This window comes from Bombus pyrosoma, linkage group LG11 (assembly GCF_014825855.1).
Source record: "Bombus pyrosoma isolate SC7728 linkage group LG11, ASM1482585v1, whole genome shotgun sequence".
Taxonomy (NCBI): Eukaryota; Metazoa; Arthropoda; class Insecta; order Hymenoptera; family Apidae; genus Bombus; species Bombus pyrosoma.
Genome location: NC_057780.1, coordinates 9,504,235 through 9,521,118, shown reverse-complemented (window position 1 = coordinate 9,521,118; position 16,884 = coordinate 9,504,235). Strand labels below are relative to the sequence as shown.

The 16,884-nt window shown below is 30.4% G+C and overlaps 3 protein-coding genes across 3 annotated transcripts; 2 read left to right on the top strand and 1 right to left on the bottom strand.

The window, feature by feature from the left end:
* The first annotated feature begins 1,060 nt into the window (after positions 1 to 1,060).
* LOC122572990 (protein UBASH3A homolog) lies at positions 1,061 to 4,971 on the top strand. Its single transcript, XM_043738795.1, has 4 exons — positions 1,061 to 1,875; positions 2,226 to 2,463; positions 2,531 to 3,232; positions 3,314 to 4,971. Exons 1-4 carry the CDS (start codon positions 1,769 to 1,771, stop codon positions 4,103 to 4,105), a joined length of 1,839 nt encoding a protein of 612 aa, XP_043594730.1. The 5' UTR covers positions 1,061 to 1,768; the 3' UTR covers positions 4,106 to 4,971.
* Positions 4,972 to 5,163: 192 nt separating this feature from the next.
* On the bottom strand, positions 5,164 to 6,595 carry LOC122572993 (electron transfer flavoprotein subunit beta). Its single transcript, XM_043738800.1, has 3 exons — positions 6,228 to 6,595; positions 5,576 to 5,974; positions 5,164 to 5,498 (listed from the first exon to the last, which is right to left on the bottom strand). Exons 1-3 carry the CDS (start codon positions 6,276 to 6,278, stop codon positions 5,187 to 5,189), a joined length of 762 nt encoding a protein of 253 aa, XP_043594735.1. The 5' UTR covers positions 6,279 to 6,595; the 3' UTR covers positions 5,164 to 5,186.
* A 1,127-nt stretch (positions 6,596 to 7,722) lies between these two features.
* On the top strand, positions 7,723 to 15,632 carry LOC122572437 (kinesin-related protein 8-like). The gene is made up of 7 exons (XM_043737384.1): positions 7,723 to 8,023; positions 8,598 to 9,082; positions 9,346 to 9,808; positions 9,998 to 10,155; positions 10,261 to 10,428; positions 10,676 to 11,140; positions 11,239 to 15,632. The coding sequence occupies exons 2-7, from the start codon at positions 8,629 to 8,631 to the stop codon at positions 11,361 to 11,363; spliced, it is 1,833 nt and encodes a 610-aa protein (XP_043593319.1). The 5' UTR covers positions 7,723 to 8,023; positions 8,598 to 8,628; the 3' UTR covers positions 11,364 to 15,632.
* The last annotated feature ends 1,252 nt before the right edge of the window (positions 15,633 to 16,884 follow it).

The following is a 16,884-nucleotide window of genomic DNA, read 5'->3' as shown; positions in this document are numbered from 1 at the left end:
GACCATCGTCGACGAATGACAAATTTAAATGCGTTCTATTTTATATACAATTTATATATACATATCTATGTAATATACGCTGCGAGGGTTGTTTAAATTTTTCTGGGATTTTATAATTTTCTTATGAATAAAGACATTTGAAGAATATTACAGGTATTTTATATAATTTTCATTACATAATTTTATAAAATATCAGTGAAAAATTTTGAATTTCTCAAGTATCTATATCAGAGATTATTCAATATTTAAAGTAAATTACAGCTTATTCCAGTTTTTCCAATCCTTATATCTCTGTCAATAATCTAAAGATATTTTTCCTGTTCTTACAAATTCACCGAAACATAATCGTTAATTCGTGATAAATAAACGTTGAACTTAAAGATTTCTTATATAACAAAAGTCTCGTACACTTATCATAATAATTTTACTAGTGGATAATAAAATGTTTAAAAAATATTACATAGAAAACTTTGATATTTCCATGTATGTGTATGATTTACATAAAATGGTAATATTACAAAGATCATTCAGTGACTCAACCAATCTATTATACATAAAGGAAGTGAAAGAACTCCTGAAATGTCAGAAAAATATATCTATGGTAAAAAATCGAACCAAATCATTGATTATGTAAGAAATAATTATATTCATAACAATCGCAATCATACTATAAATAAAATTCCAACAACCCTCGGCTATACATGAATTGCAATGTTTTTTTATTACTTCTCTACTGTAATATATATTACAGCATGAACAATGTTTGTAACGAATGAACATATGTAGACATATCGTTGTTTTTTTACACTAACTTTACGTAATGTACCGATCATGTAACATTGTTAGAATTGTTGTGACGAATACGTCGGATATGAAGAAATGAAATATAATTATTCGAATTACAATTTTTGTGGATACAGTGGGTTTTATATCAATTGTACGAACCAGAAATTATTATTTCCGTTCCTTTTATGTATTTTAATTGCTTTTTACATCCTTATCTCTATTTAATTAGTCAACACGAATTTGTTATTCATACCTAAACTTAAAGAAGTATTTAAAAATTGGAGACATATTTTTATTCAAGAAATTGACTGAGAAATTGAATCCTCCTTGTTACTTAAAATAACATTTCAATTAATTCGACCATAAGATGGTTGTATACCAATATCGATAAACTCATATACGAATGATAAATCAACTCATTGTGTATATATCCCTATTCGTAATAAATATACTATAACTGTATATAAGCGTATTGCACCTCATTTCGAAGTGCAACATATGAATAAAATTTAAATAAAACCAAGGTACGTAATTCTATTTTTCGCTAATTATTGAATATCAGTTAAAAATACAAGAAATTTTAATTTACATTCAATATTTGCATCGTATCTCATTATATGGCTTCCATAATCGAAATACATTAACATTAAATGTAATTTTCAAATTAAAAATGCAGAGTCTATTTATTATAACAGCAAATTTTATTCCTCTTAAGAAAGAATCGTTAATTAAAGATTCTTTTTAACGCTTCATGTGATTTTATCATATATGTATATACATAAATGGAAAATTTTGGAACACATTAAGCGATTTTAAAAACAGATGTTTTAAGACGATGTCAATTATATTTGTAACAAGTAGAAATTCAAAAATTTAAATCAGGAAATCGAATCGAAGATTCGATTCGATATAAAAACGTGTAAAACATTCCTTTGAACAATGTTGGTAGCAAGTAGCAAGTATCAAGGTGTAATGGACCGTCATGGCGACGTTACCGCCGCGGAAAAATCCAACTCCGACGAAGATTTTAAAACAGCATTTAACCCCGTTGCAAACGCTATTACAATTAGGTTTTCCGAAACATCGAGCGTGAGTATTAGAGTAAGATTGTAAAACACTATCGATATCTCTTTGCTATTCTATGAACAATTGCATACAGTTATAATGCATTCAATGTAAACAAACAGCTGTCAAACATTAAGTACCATCGTTGTTTTCTTCTTGTTTTTGTTGATTCGTCATTGCCTATGCTTATCATAAAAATTTAACATATATACTTCTTTATCGTTATCTTTTTTTTTTATTTTAATAAATCGAACTACAAAGTACGTAATTTCAAAAAAATTATATACTTTTATTGTGTAATCATAACGCGACTGGAATTATTTGACTAATTGTATAATCTGTAACAACTTAAATAAATATTCTATCGCTTCTAGAGAGAAAGCATTAGCTGCTACAGGACATCGAGGTGTTCAACTTGCATCGGATTGGCTAGTAGCTCATGTTAGAGATCCAACTTTGGATTCTGATACCCATAGACAATATGTTCTGTATGCTTGTCCTACAGGTGAATTAGCTGAGCAACTTATGAGATTTTGGTCAGAGAGTAAAGAACTCATATGGAATGGAGCACATAATTATGTGCCACATATCACACTTGTATCATTTTTCAAGGTATAACATCATCTTAACAATACATGTAAATAAAAGTCACAAGTAGTACAAAAACATTTTTTTGCAGGCACCAGATGAATCTACCGAGGAATTGGTAAATGCGCTTGAAAGTATAGTCAGCCAAGATGAATTATCAGATCATATTGAATTAGAAACTTATGTTTCTCCTAATTTTATGGGTCTGTTTGTTAAGGAAGTAAATACAGAATGGCTAAAAAACATTGCCATTTGTTATGCAAACAAACTTTCAAGTTTGGGAATTTCTGCAGAACCCCAAATAAAATCTTTACATTTGACATTAGCTTATCAATTTCCCAGCAACTTATATCAACAATTGCGCTTGATGGTGGAAAAACTGACACTCATTTGTCCAACTAATTGGGAACTCAGATTATATTCCAGAGATTCTAGGCTACAAAATGCACATGTACATAAAGTGACACATCCTCACATGCCTAGGGAACACGATGAATTAGAATTGAGAGTTGGAGATTACATTTACATTCCAGAAGGGGCGTGTAGTGTATCTACAGATGGTTGGGTTGAAGGTATCTCTTGGCTAACTGGTATTTCAGGGCATTTACCTTTGAATCATACAAAACGTACAGCTGAATCAGATTCATGGACTTTACATACTACCATACAAATTACTGACAATAAAAGCGGAATTTTAGAAAAAGAAGAAATATCTCCAACTCGGAAACCACCAATATTGTTATCGAGTGATTCCATAGACAGCCCTGATGGAGTAGCAACAACTACTGAATCAGTAAATGATATCAATTAACTATTATTTATTTACATATAAAAATTCGAATTCTAATCTTTCATTTTACTTCTACATATACAGATTGAAGCTTCTGAAGTACCTCCAAGTTCCTCAAGACAAATTTTTATATGCCGTCACGGAGAAAGAGTAGATTTTACATTTGGAGCATGGATTCGTTATTGTTTTGAATCAAATGGATCCTATGTTCGTAGAGACTTGAATATGCCAAAGGAAATACCATCAAGAAATATACAGGACTTTCGAAACGATAGTCCTTTAACAACCGTAGGTGAAGTACAAGCAAGTTTGGTAGGAGAAGCTATGAAATCATCTAGTATTAAAATAGATGTGGCTTTTACATCTCCCTCATTAAGATGTATACAAACATTGGCCCACATTTTAAAAGGATTAGATTTAAACATTCCGATGAAAATAGAGCCAGGTCTCATAGAGTGGTTAGCATGGTATCCAAATGGTGTTCCTGTTTGGATGACATCTGAAGAATTAATAAAAGCAGGTTTTAACGTAGATAAATGTTATAACCCAATTGTTAAAGCAAAAGATCTTCCATTGAAAGAAAATGCAGCCCAGTATTATGAACGAAGTTATGAATTAATCAAACAAATTATTGAAAATACAGTAGGAAATATTCTAATAGTAGCTCATGCTGCTTCTTTGGCTGCTTGTACCAGACAATTAACAGGTGGGAAAGTGCCACCAGCTTCTGAAGTTACTAGATTAGCACAGAGAGTACCATATTTAGCATGTTTAACAGCACGTGAAGGGTTGGATGGTTGGCAACTTCATCCACCTCCTTTTCCTCCTATAACCCATACCAGTAATACTAGATTTGATTGGAAAGTATTATTATAAAAAGTAATTAATATTTTAAATACAGTTTTTCTCTTTTTATCTTTTAAAATACTAAAGCTTAAATCATTAAAGACTATACAGATGCAATGAATGTTTTGTAATATATGTATTTTAATTTATATAAACTACATTAAAAAGAGAGAAAAGGTATTAAAAAGATTATTTTCTGGGTTGGGTTATTTATAACATAATAAAAAATATGCCAGTCGTCTATTCAATATTTAAAACAATTAACATTTGTAGGGCAATAAATACGGGTATTGATTTTTTTAATTCTACCTTTTCTATAGAGATATACTAAGTAGGATATGCGTTTAAAATAAATGTATGAATTAATAGTTTGAAAAAGATATATTCTCATAGATTTCGTACTGGTCGTTTAGAAAATGTTTAGTAAAGACGAAATATAGTATTTATAACCTTTAACAGGCAAATATTACGAGTTTACTCAGAATTTTTAAGAATGTATTTAAAAGATTATGAAATTAAAAAATTGATTATATGATGATTTGCTGTCATGTTAATCATAATTTGTAAACTTCATATGGTTATTGAATCAATCTATTATTTATTCAAATGTTTAAATCTGCATGTATTTTGAACGCATTATTATATACGCAGAATATATAATCAGATTTAGGATCTGTTACTACTACGTTTAGTAAAAGTTTACTATATTCTTTAAAAAAATCTATGTGTACGAAAATTACAAAAATCAGTAAATAATAAAATTTTTCCACACACTGTACAGGCCTATGAAACAATAGTTGGCATGAATAATGTGTGAAGAAATAGAAGTACAAAATTAATGTAGAAAAATAATGTTATTTACCAAAGAAATATATAAAATGTTATTTCATTACAAATACCAGTTATATCATGAAGGGACCTATTGTTTTATTTACTGCAGAAAAAGTTTATTCAAGTGTAATATATAACATACCATAATGTATAAAAAGTTTTCTATATAAAGATAGATTTTAGTAAAAATGTAATTATATATTTATATATGTATAAATAACATTAATGTAAAACGATATGAAATAATTTTTAAAAAATTTTTCAATAACTATATATATAATTACACATGTCCACTTTCCTTTAATTTTGCAATTAATGTATCAACATCTGGTACAATAGCTCCAGCTTGTCTGACTGGTGGTTCTTCGACTGACAAAATTTCAATCCTTGCTGAAGTATCTATACCAAGATCTTTTGCTGTTAGTTTTTTAATTGGCTTCTTTTTTGCTTTCATAATATTTGGTAATGTGGCATATCGTGGCTCATTAAGCCGAAGATCAGCACTTAAAACTGCTGGCATTTTCATTTTAATAACCTCTAAACCTCCATCAACTTCACGTGTTACAGTTAGTTCACTATCATTTTTTTCAATCTGTTACAAAAAAGCATGATCTATATTACAAGATACTTGTAAAATATGTTGTTTAAGGTCTTACTCGATTAACTTACCTTACTACAAAATGTCCCAGTTGGCCAATCCAAAATACCTCCAATCATTTGTGCAGTTTGGTTACTATCATCATCTATAGCTTGTTTTCCAACAATAATTAAATCTGCTTTCTCATCCTGAGCTAATTTGGCTAATATTTTGGAAACGTGAACAGGTTGTAAAGTTTCATATTCAGATCCAGATATTTCAACATGAATGCCTTTATCAGCACCCATTGCAAGTGCAGTCCTTATCACATCTTGACATGGTGGAGGACCACATGAAACTGCAATGACCTCTTCTACTAATTTCTTTTCTTTCATTCGTACAGCTTCTTCAATTGCAATTTCATCAAAAGGGTTCATTGAATGTTTCACTCCATCTGTTACAACACCTGTTTTATCTGATTTGACACGAATCTAAAAATAAATAACAAAATATAAAAATGTTATCTATAGTTGATAATATTTGAAACAATATATGTACATATTTCTTAAGAAATATAATTGTAAATTATTTAAACTTATAATATTCATTTTTTATTGTAGTATAAATTCTAAATGAATCTACGAATTACATAGTACATAAGCATAATACTTTCCATTGATCTACAATTACTGTAATCTGTATTATATACTATTTCTCATTTGTTTTTATATTACTGATAATTACCTTAACTGCATAATCGATAACTCTCTTTACACCTACAAGTGCTCGTGTCATTGTTAATTAATAAAGAGATCGATAAATTATACAATTACAAGTTATAATTATTTTTTTTCCACGATACTTATCGAGGTGTTTACAGAACTACTTTAACCTCTCATGTGCTATATACGGTGTATGTAGTCTGACTATTTTATTGACTTGCCTGACACTCTTCACTCCTCACTCCGTTACTTGGTAAATGGTCTAAAGTTCATTGTTACTTTGATATGTTATAAATGCCTGTGTTGATTTCATGAACATATTTTCATATAGTTCGCGCTGATGTAACTGCGAACGTCATAACATGATCATTTCAGATTTTAGATTAAATAATCAAAAGATTACTTAAAAAATAAAAATATAAAAATAATGTCTCGAATTTGTAAGCCAGAATGTAAAACTCATATTAAACATGGCTTGCTTTCGAGATAACTTTTTTCATAGATCCTAACTTATTTATGATGGATGAAACAGCGAGATTTGTAATCGTGTATATATATATATATATATATATATATATATACATACATACATACAATTAGTGATGACATTTTTATCTGAATCAAATTCATAAACAATTTACAACAGTACTTTTCGTTTTATGGCTTTATTCCATATAGTATATTATACGTTAAGGCCATTTTCCATTTTTCAATGTACATATATATATAAATAAAATAAATGTATGTTACACGCATCTCTTAAATAAAACAGTAAGGAGATGAATCATGCATTTTAGTTCGATTACTGTTGTTTTATCGTTCAAAAAGAACATGATGAAAGAACATGTAGATGATTATATATTTTTTTAGAACGACTATTTTGAACTATTTCAATGGGCATTATAATTATAAATCACAATATCGATTATTCATAATATTAAATAATAAGGATTTTATATAATTCATTCAGTACATAAAATATTAACTACTACTACGAAATTAATTTATTCCCAGATTAACAGATACTTTAATATTATAATTTAAGGTATTAGCTAAAAAAATGATCGATGCACTTCGGTCCTTTTGATCTAATACGTGAACCATATAGAATAATGAAATTTTTGTTGGATGATTTGAATATTCATATGACTCATATGACATATATGTACCTGTAGAGTAAGTCATAAATCATTAACTATTACTACTTTATGTATAATAGCATTTTAAATATTTGATAAACCCTTTTTTTAAAGCATGATATTTTTAACAAAAGAAAGAAACAAATTTTCGCAATTTTTCCATTTGCAGAATATTACTAACAAACATGCTGTTTTTGAATCAATGAAAATTTTAGCACATATCCGTTTCAACAAATGAAACTTTCAAAATGCATGAAAATAGTTACATACAATTTTCATATTCCAATGGAATTAGAATAAAAGAGATTTTGAGCGATCGCTGTTGCACCAATCAGAATGAATATGAAATCAAGTTTGCGCCACACATGGCGTCCAAGAACCGACGCCATCTAACGTCTGGCATTCCTGTTTTTTTCGTGCGGGTAAAATCACGGCTTTCTATAGCGCGCAAGCCTTTATCGTTTTGTTTTGTAGAATACGGTAAGTTAAGTGGATATCTTTGATAAATCGACTATGCTATGCGTATGCCGAATGAAATGTTAGCTGAAAAAAAGCGTTCACGCGTTAAAGAAAGTGTGTGGGAAAATGAGTTAACCGTGTGTTAACGCGCAGTGGTCAACTATCCGTGCAAGTTTAGCAAAGGAATATATATCCATATTCAGGACGTGATAACGTCGAGGTAATTAAGTGTTAATTTTTGAGATTGAAAGTATGCGTTGATTCTCCAAATATATATAGAATCTAAATCTATTGAAAGTTTCCTTCGTGTTTATGTTTACTCCTCTAATTACCCCCTCCCTCTTCAGCCACCTTCTGTGCCTCAATTCTTATTGAGATTCTCCCTCGTTTTCTTCATGCTTTATACAAGTGTTTTCTTTTTTATAGTCTTGCTTCTTTGCCTTTTTCTTAATCATCATATGGATTTGGTATCTATCTCATATGTTTGTTATTACATTGATTACAATAACCAAACTGTGGAAAGGATACAAATCGCTATTTGTATTGATGAAATGTTAGCTCCGCTTTGTTGAATTATTCTTGATATTCTTTTGATATTTTGATGAAGAATGCTAGCATACTACCAAACATAAAATAATTATATATCAATAGTTTTGCAAACGTTATTCATATATATATATATATAAATATATATATATTTATTTATTTATTTATTTCTTTCTTAATATTTCTGTATTGTAAATGTATATTTATGCATAACTAATTTCAACTAATTGACATTGGCTTTTTATAAGTATTTAGAAAGACGTATTTAATCAGTGAAAAATGAGCACATCGGCCATAAAATCAACGATACCTGGAGTAGGTACATCCCCAACTTCTACCAGTCATTCTATTCTTCCCATGAATGCAATGGCACAGAAAGTCGTATCAGGATCAGAACCAGGATCTATGAAGCCTTTACCAGGAACTGGATTAAGCTATGTTACATTACAACCACCCAGTCAACCTTTGAGCTTAGTACAAGATCATAGACCTTCTGTATATCAAACACCACCTTATGTAAGCAGCAATTCTGAAAAGGAACCAGACCTGGATAAATTAATCCCTAATGGAGTAGAGATTATAAAAACTGAAACAGAACAGAATATGTCTGTTTCTATAAAGCAGAGTGAATCTAACAGAAATAATAATTTAAGTCCAGATAATCCTACACAAGATTCACAAAGAGAAGTTCAAACAGAACAAGAGATGACACCTATCAATTTAGATTTTCCTGGTTAGTAAAAATATAAATTTCTTATTAATTTAAGTATGTAGCTAATTTTGTATTATATTTTGTTCATTGAATGTACTTCAATGTTGCATCATAGATATTTTTACTTACATGTATATCATTGGGTATAATAATTCAACAAGTTATTTACATGTATTGCACATTGAATTTATTAACATTATAATGCATGTAAAAATGTACAAATATAATATACTTACCTATATGTATGCATATATATATATATATATATATATATGTTACTTTAGCATTATGTCCACAAATACAAAACAAAGTCGAAGAAAAGAAAACTCCTGTAAATAATGGTTCAAAAGAATCTGATGGAATTCCAATTAATACAAATTTACAAACAAAATTGTCATCACACAAATCAGAAGATGGGTCAGTAAAATCTGATAGTCAGAAGTCAAAAACCACAACTCAAAGTACGAAACTTATAGCAGATAATTCTGCATTACCACAAACAAATAATCCACCAAAGGTTGAAACAAAGGTCACTGGTTCACCAAAAACGAATAAGAGAAAGTCTAGGGAATTGAAAGATTTAAGAGGAACTTCAGCAAATTCAGATGGAGCAAGCAAACCAAAAAGAAATCGAATTCAAACACAGCCTTATCAGAGTCCATTACCAGAAATTGCACTGCTTGTAAAAAATTTGAATAAGCCTCCACCGTCGAAAGCTTCCGACGACAAACTTATAGTATTCTACAAGTAAGTATGAGTCATATGACATTTCCAAAAATGTAAAATATAATATAGTGATGAATAATAATAAAAAGTTTAATCTCTATACAAATGTTCATTCACAAATATGATAATTTACATTGGTTTCGAATATAAATATAAGCAAAATTAGTAATGTCATCACATGCATTAACTTTTATTGATATTCATTATTAGAAATGAATTTTTGGCTGTGAGAAATGCGGAAGGAAGCTTCTACGTGTGTCAAGCGATGCAAAATATATATAAATCTAGCAGGAGAATTCGTATACGTTGGCTTTCTCAAGATAAAAACAATGGTGAAATATATTCACCAGATTTTTATGATTACATAGGTAATATATAATAGTTATTAAATGTCATGTACACTTACATTTTGTAATATTTGTTATGTTATACGATGCAGACTATGTTTATTTTTTTCTTTTTTTAAATTTCAGATTTCGACTGTATATTAACGAATTTAAATTTAAACAAAATTGACAAAAATAAATTTCAGCTAACCAAGATTGAATTATTACGTACAGAAAATATTTTGAAAAGAGCAATTGATGTTGAAGCAGGCGTATCCGAAAAGCCTCGAGTAACGGAAGAACACCCAGATGGACGTTAGTATTTTTATATACTATTTATATAAACTTTTACAAAAAATGTTTAAATGTCATTTATTAATGTTACTAAAATCTTGTGTATGTTCAATTTTAATAGATTTTATTGATAGTGTTTAGTTTATTCCATTATTTCTTGTTTCAAAGTCAATGAGATTCAGCTTTGATATTACTTGTTTCTTATTTATATTTTTGAAATTTTGTAAAAATATTTCATAAAATTGAAATGTTAATATCTTATCCACAGTTGACCTTTCACTTTATAAAGATGAGTCACAATTAAAGAGAAGAAAAAGTCACAACTTGCATAAACAAAAACAAAGTTTGCGTAAGAAATCAAAACGAACTGAAAGTTTCTCTGAAGATGATGCTACCGAAGAAGAATCAGGAAAGAAATCACCTAAATCAAATCGTTCTAAAAAGCGAACGGTTAACAAAGCTCTGGCAATTGCAAAATCCGTTGCAAAGGGATCTAGTAGAGCAGAAAGAGCTTTGAATAGAAATACAAAGTCTGGAAGTGAAACTACTGCAACCACTACTAATAGTACTGCACCTACTACTACCACTACTACTACTGCAACTGTAACTACATCCACAACATCAATAGATGCAATTAAAAATAATACTGATGTTAAAAAAAGTGAAAATAAAAAGAGCACAAAGCAACAGAATAATAATAACGCAAGTGGGGTTTCAAGGACGAAACTACGTGGTAAGAAGTTCTCATTAATATGATATTAATGTAGTCTCCATATCTATCAATATATTGGTATAATTTTTTTTCTAAAACTATCATAATTTACTTTTTAGCATCTGTACAAAACACACAACAAAGTAACAAAACAGCAGGTCGTCCAAAGCGCATGGCTGCAACCACAGGTGTTGCGCCAACCGAGGAAGCGGCCTCTCGAAAAAAGCCACGTGGGCGAGCATAAGATTAACGTAATTTACTTGTATTTCCTGTACTGCATCTAGAACAGAATCTGCATCGTAGGCAATATGTACACGTAGTACACTCTTTAAAAATTGCGATCGATTTGTAATGTAATATATATGATCTTATTATCTATCAGATGCTGCATTATATTATAGTCCAACAATGTGGGATCAACAATTTATATTACGATGCGGCAAGTCGCATTTAAACGAAGAAAAGACTCTGACTTATAAGAGTGATATTGTGATATCATACAAAATTTGTACATATCGTCTACGTTTCAGATTCCTACAGGAGAAGAAAATCATGGAATGTGTATGAAGAACGGTACCTTGGTTGAGTAATAACTATCTACAGGGTGTCACAAGCTAATGCACTCTTGCAATAGTCTATTTTTGATGTTGTGAGTGAATTGTACGTGATTCAGTTGAGTTTAATGTACACTTCCCATTGGATATGATAGCTATGTACAAATATATATATCTGGGGCTTATAACGTACTCTATAAAAAGATGAGAACGAAAGAAAATAGAGTACGAGAGAATGAGAACAATCCGTGAATTATCGATCTCCAAGTTATGGATCGGTAGATTTAGAAGTACAATATCTGTACATTATGCTGAATCTTTGCTGTTTAAAAAATAGCATATAAAATGGTCCAGCGCCTATATTAAAGACAGGCAGAGAAAAAAGTGCCCTCAACTGTAAATCCTTGTCCTGTTGTTGAATCTGTGGATTCATAAAAGAAAGAGTCTTATGCCTGGAGATGTAACGTTTTAACTGTAGTTTATTTTTGAACCATTTACGTCAATGAATTACTAGCACAATTCATTGTTATAAAAAATGAAGAGGATCATATTAATTATGGTGGTGTCAAACTATAATTTAGCCACTTAAACATTATATTCCTTTCTTAAGAAAAAAAAAATAAATAAAATAGCACTTATTTACTCTGATAAGTCTGGATTTAAATGTGTAAAAACTTGCTTTATCTATGTATTATTTTATTTTTTCAAAGATTATGGACAAAGTGTATATTTACTAAGAGATAGATTATGATTTATACACACTCTTCACCAAATCTAAATTCGTATATTTTAATGTAGTTTATAGTTTATATTTTGTGTCAAAATATATTATTGGGGATACAAATTTTGTATCAATATTGAGAAAGGGAAATTATGAAAATCAATTTATTACGATTTATGTACATTGAACGAAGGTATCGAGGCATGTATTTGTTTTTTACATTACAATGGTACAAGGACATACAATACATAATTCTTTTACATGAGAAAAGTCTTTGGGTTTTAGGAAAATGAAAAAAGGAATTTTACTAATTAAAATTGTATCGTTCTTTAAAAATTCGGTCGTCGAAATTGTGTGAACTTATTTAATACATCGGCTATTGAATATTACACAAACTTAAATGAGAAAATAATTTCTCATTTACATGATTTTATCTGTATGTACATATAATAATTAGGTAAACAAAATTGTGAAAATGAATAAAAATCTATACGAGCGTTTGGAATATTGAAGGTTAATGTATCTTATTCATTTGACAGTGTGTTCCAATTTATTATGTTGCAATATGAATGAACAGTGCAAAATCCTTTGTCTCTTATTTCAGGAAACATTGAACACATGTACGATGTACATATAATTCATAAGCTTATAACGTTAAAGACAACTCAAGAATGCCGTTTAAACGAATAGGCATATCGACTTCTATTGAAAATAGGATATAATTATTATAATAAATGATTAAGGTGAATTTAATTCTTGAGATAGGAGATGAATAAGATACCAATCCTGTCATTGGTCCATTGCATATTGTATTTAAAGTATACACACACATAATGTATAAATTTAAAATATAACGCAAACGTAATGTATAAATTTAGCGAAGGAAAAAAAATTCTAATGAACGAAAACCGAGGAATTTGCTTATATTGTTATTCGATTTTGCTTTGAAAGCAATTCTGAAAATTAGTTGTATAATATCGAGATGATTCATAGGACGGTGCAAATAATTATGACTAAATGTTATCATTAGCGTCGATGGATGATAATGTAATATATAATAAATTTTCAAGGCAAGCTGCACTTTATCATTTCGTGAAGCAAAATCGATTACAACGTATAATTCGAATAAATACAGCTCTCGATATTCTTCTCGTGAGCCACTTGCAAATTTAAGATGGGAGAATAGTACGAAGGAAATTGAATCGAAAAGCAATTATACATTTGCGTGCGGGCTGATATTTGTTGAGGATACCTAAAACCAATGTATTAAATTTCAAAGACCGAAGTTTAAACATGTAGACACTAGGTAATTGACCAGTAAAGAAAATCATCTTTTACTTTATACACGATGAACTGTAAACTTGTATTCATCTGTATTAATTTATTATACATATGTGAAAAAATGTTTATTCGAGCCAGTAAATCCCAAATTTTGTATTGTCATTATTATAGGGAAAGTAATTCGTATATTTAATTTCGTCTTTTCTCGTGTTTGCGTTTTTTAAAGTAAGACTAGAAATCGTTGTTCAAAATTTAAGAGCTAAAGATACATTTGCTACAAAAAAGTATATGTAAAATTCAAAGTACAAATAGTTTGTCATGAAAGTATCAAATCTTTAGCCCAAAATTTAGGAAACATCGGTTTAAAGTGTTACGTTAAATAAGATCTCAACTACCTCGATATATGACTTATTTCTACAATAATGTAAAGATTGTATCTCTGATTTTAGATACATATAATTTAGAGGGACCTCATTTTATTTGCATTATGATTTACTTATATATCATATGCAAACATACGACACTTGATATTATCAGCATCTAAAATGTTCTTTTCATGCGATACTTAAATATATAAAAGTAATATTACATTGAGATAAGAAATACGAAAACAAAATTTATATTTATCTATCTCGGTGCTATCTTTATAAATGAAACTTGATTGGTTCGAAATTTTTATTGATTTTTAATATTTTTTAAATTTTTGTATTAAATGAAAAGGATGTTTTAGTTCAAATAATATCAAATGTTGTATCTTATACAATGCAAAATAATAATCTTGGTCAGTTTGCGGTGCCAATTATTCGTATCTTTTGAACAGTAATCCTCCAACAAGATTTGTCCTAAGACACACGAAATCTATTATTGGCTCTCACTTGACTTCTAAGCACTGCTTCAATGAATTTACAGCGTATGTCCCTTATTAATCTGAATGTCACGATTGCATTCTAATTATGTAATAAGTACACAAACCGTATTACGCGTGTCGCATTTAAATAGACATTTAAATGATTAAATAAAAGCGATCGTGCGATTACCTCTAATTATGATTCTTGTAAGAATAGATATTTACATAGTCGAAAAGTACAGCCCACATGCGAAAATATCGAGCCATGCTCGAAACGCGTTACTAAAGACTGCCTTTTTGCTTCGAGGTCGCGTGAATTAGCATTTACATTAGGAAATATTCGCAAATAGTAAATGTACGATATTTGATATTTCGTGTAAATTTAGTTGTCGTTTTCAATTCGAGAATTGAATCGAATTTTCAAAAGTCTTATATTACCGTACAAAATATGATAAAGACAATCTTTTAGCATAAAGATATTAATTTTTTCGAGGTACGATTGTATTATAATTTTATTCTACTCGAGATTGTTTATTTCTGTAGATCGCATATAACCGATCTTTTCTTTTTTTTTTAATATTATAATAAAATGGCTACGATGACCTTTAGTAGGAAATTAAATCGAAAGTTAAATTCGATTCATACTTCTTATTGATCGACGACACATATTTAATAATATTTCATATGGCCTACTCAGTACCTAAAACACGAAGAATTATTTGACCAGCAGCAGAATGGCAGAAAATAAAAGTTGTACATGTATAGAGAGCGCGTTTCAAGTAAAATTGGCTCGATCCTTTTGAGATTCATTTTTCTAGAAGTTATTCTATACAATTTACATGCGATTCTACTATTTGGAAACCATTTGCAAGGAGTTTCTAATATCTAATTGTAAAATGATTAATTACAAATCACAATGAGGAACCTCTACCTGCCGTCGTACCGTGTATTGTTTCCTTTTGTGTATGTTATTCCGTAATTTTGTCAGATTAATTAAATCATAAGCTGATGATGGTTGGTGCAATCTATATGTCCCCTGTGATTTAAGTTCACGAAGAATTTGAGAAATCAGCGTTTTACAAATAATAAAAGATATTGTGAGTTTGGTGATCGGAGTCAGTTTTTATTCGCGTTAAATTCCCGTACAATTTCCAGGGCTTGAGATTCGCCTAGATGCAATCGAAGCGTGTACAACGAGTGCAACGACTCGAAAAGAGGCTAAAAAATCATATATGGAATATGCGGTTTTTTTTTTAAATCGATATTACGATGAAAACACGGAGCTTTGTATGTACAACATTTTCACGAATAAAAATTTCTGTAAGTTACGGTCGATGTACTGCCCGAATGACCACCATACAGAACTGGATTGCCGTTGAAATTTACCAAAGGATCTTTAAAATGAAATAAAGCAGGAAATTACGTATTTGGAATTATGTTCACGTATATAGCGTCTGAGAAGTATGTACTTAAAATTGTTGTTTACCAAGATATCCAAGCGCTATCGCTTTGGAAGTTAAAAACTGGAAAATAACGACACGAAGAAAGCTACACAATTTTAAATTACTCGCTTAAAACAAATAGCGTTAACACAAATGATATTCTAATTGTCGTTCAACCATCTGAAAGTTGTTTTATTCGCATTAAATTTAACGTATCATCATCCTTTGATGACCGTCGTCATTATCGCGTACGGGTCATAAACGTGAAATATTACAAACAGCAGTTTCGTGACCCATCAAATGGACGCGTCCGTGTTTCCGTGAACCATGTTCGCCGGCTCACACGTCGTTGCTTCTCTAATACTCTAAATTAGAACCTCTCTGGCGCGTCTCTCGCAACTCGACCGAGAAGGAGGCATAAGGTTCCTCAAAGTCGTATACGAGCTTCGTCGAACCGGGGGCAGGCGGGTTCATTCAGTTCAGACCCGCTAAAAAAGACCCGTCGATCCGACACGATACGGAGGGGACAGGGGATTTCGCGGATATCCAAGCGTTCGAAGATATCGGGAATAAAGAGGCAAGAGCGGAACGAATCGCTTTAGTTGTAATGCGGATCACGGAGCATTATTTATTAATAGCAAAGCTGGTGTAGCCAGCGCAAGGGAGTGGCAGTGCCATGCTAAAGCGAGCGCGACAGCACCAGATCGTGGAACGGATCTTCGGATCTTTTCCCCGTTCCTCTCTTCCTTCCAACCTCCCTCCCTTCCTCTAGCTCTTTCTCTTTCTCCTACGAGCCATCTCTGTTTCCTATCGGTCTCTTTTTCTCTCGTTCACAGTTACACACTCTCTGGTTCTCCGTCTTTTCTCTTGGCTGGTAGGCCCCTCTTTTTCCACTCGTAACCTCTTCGTCCGACCGAAGG

What these genes read in the sequence shown, in the direction of transcription:
- LOC122572993 (XM_043738800.1), bottom strand. Translation starts at nt 6,278, where the DNA reads ATGACACGAGCACTTGTAGGTGTAAAGAGAGTTATCGATTATGCAGTT. An exon ending in TTATCGATTATGCAGTTAAG is followed by an intron (nt 5,975 to 6,227) that starts GTAATTATCAGT and finishes ATTTATTTTTAG; the next exon opens with ATTCGTGTCAAATCAGATAA. An exon ending in CTGGGACATTTTGTAGTAAG is followed by an intron (nt 5,499 to 5,575) that starts GTAAGTTAATCG and finishes TTTTTGTAACAG; the next exon opens with ATTGAAAAAAATGATAGTGA.
- LOC122572990 (XM_043738795.1), top strand. Translation starts at nt 1,769, where the DNA reads ATGGCGACGTTACCGCCGCGGAAAAATCCAACTCCGACGAAGATTTTA. An exon ending in GGTTTTCCGAAACATCGAGC is followed by an intron (nt 1,876 to 2,225) that starts GTGAGTATTAGA and finishes TATCGCTTCTAG; the next exon opens with AGAGAAAGCATTAGCTGCTA. An exon ending in CACTTGTATCATTTTTCAAG is followed by an intron (nt 2,464 to 2,530) that starts GTATAACATCAT and finishes ATTTTTTTGCAG; the next exon opens with GCACCAGATGAATCTACCGA.
- LOC122572437 (XM_043737384.1), top strand. Translation starts at nt 8,629, where the DNA reads ATGAGCACATCGGCCATAAAATCAACGATACCTGGAGTAGGTACATCC. An exon ending in AGATTTTTATGATTACATAG is followed by an intron (nt 10,156 to 10,260) that starts GTAATATATAAT and finishes TTTAAATTTCAG; the next exon opens with ATTTCGACTGTATATTAACG. An exon ending in TTCAAGGACGAAACTACGTG is followed by an intron (nt 11,141 to 11,238) that starts GTAAGAAGTTCT and finishes TTTACTTTTTAG; the next exon opens with CATCTGTACAAAACACACAA.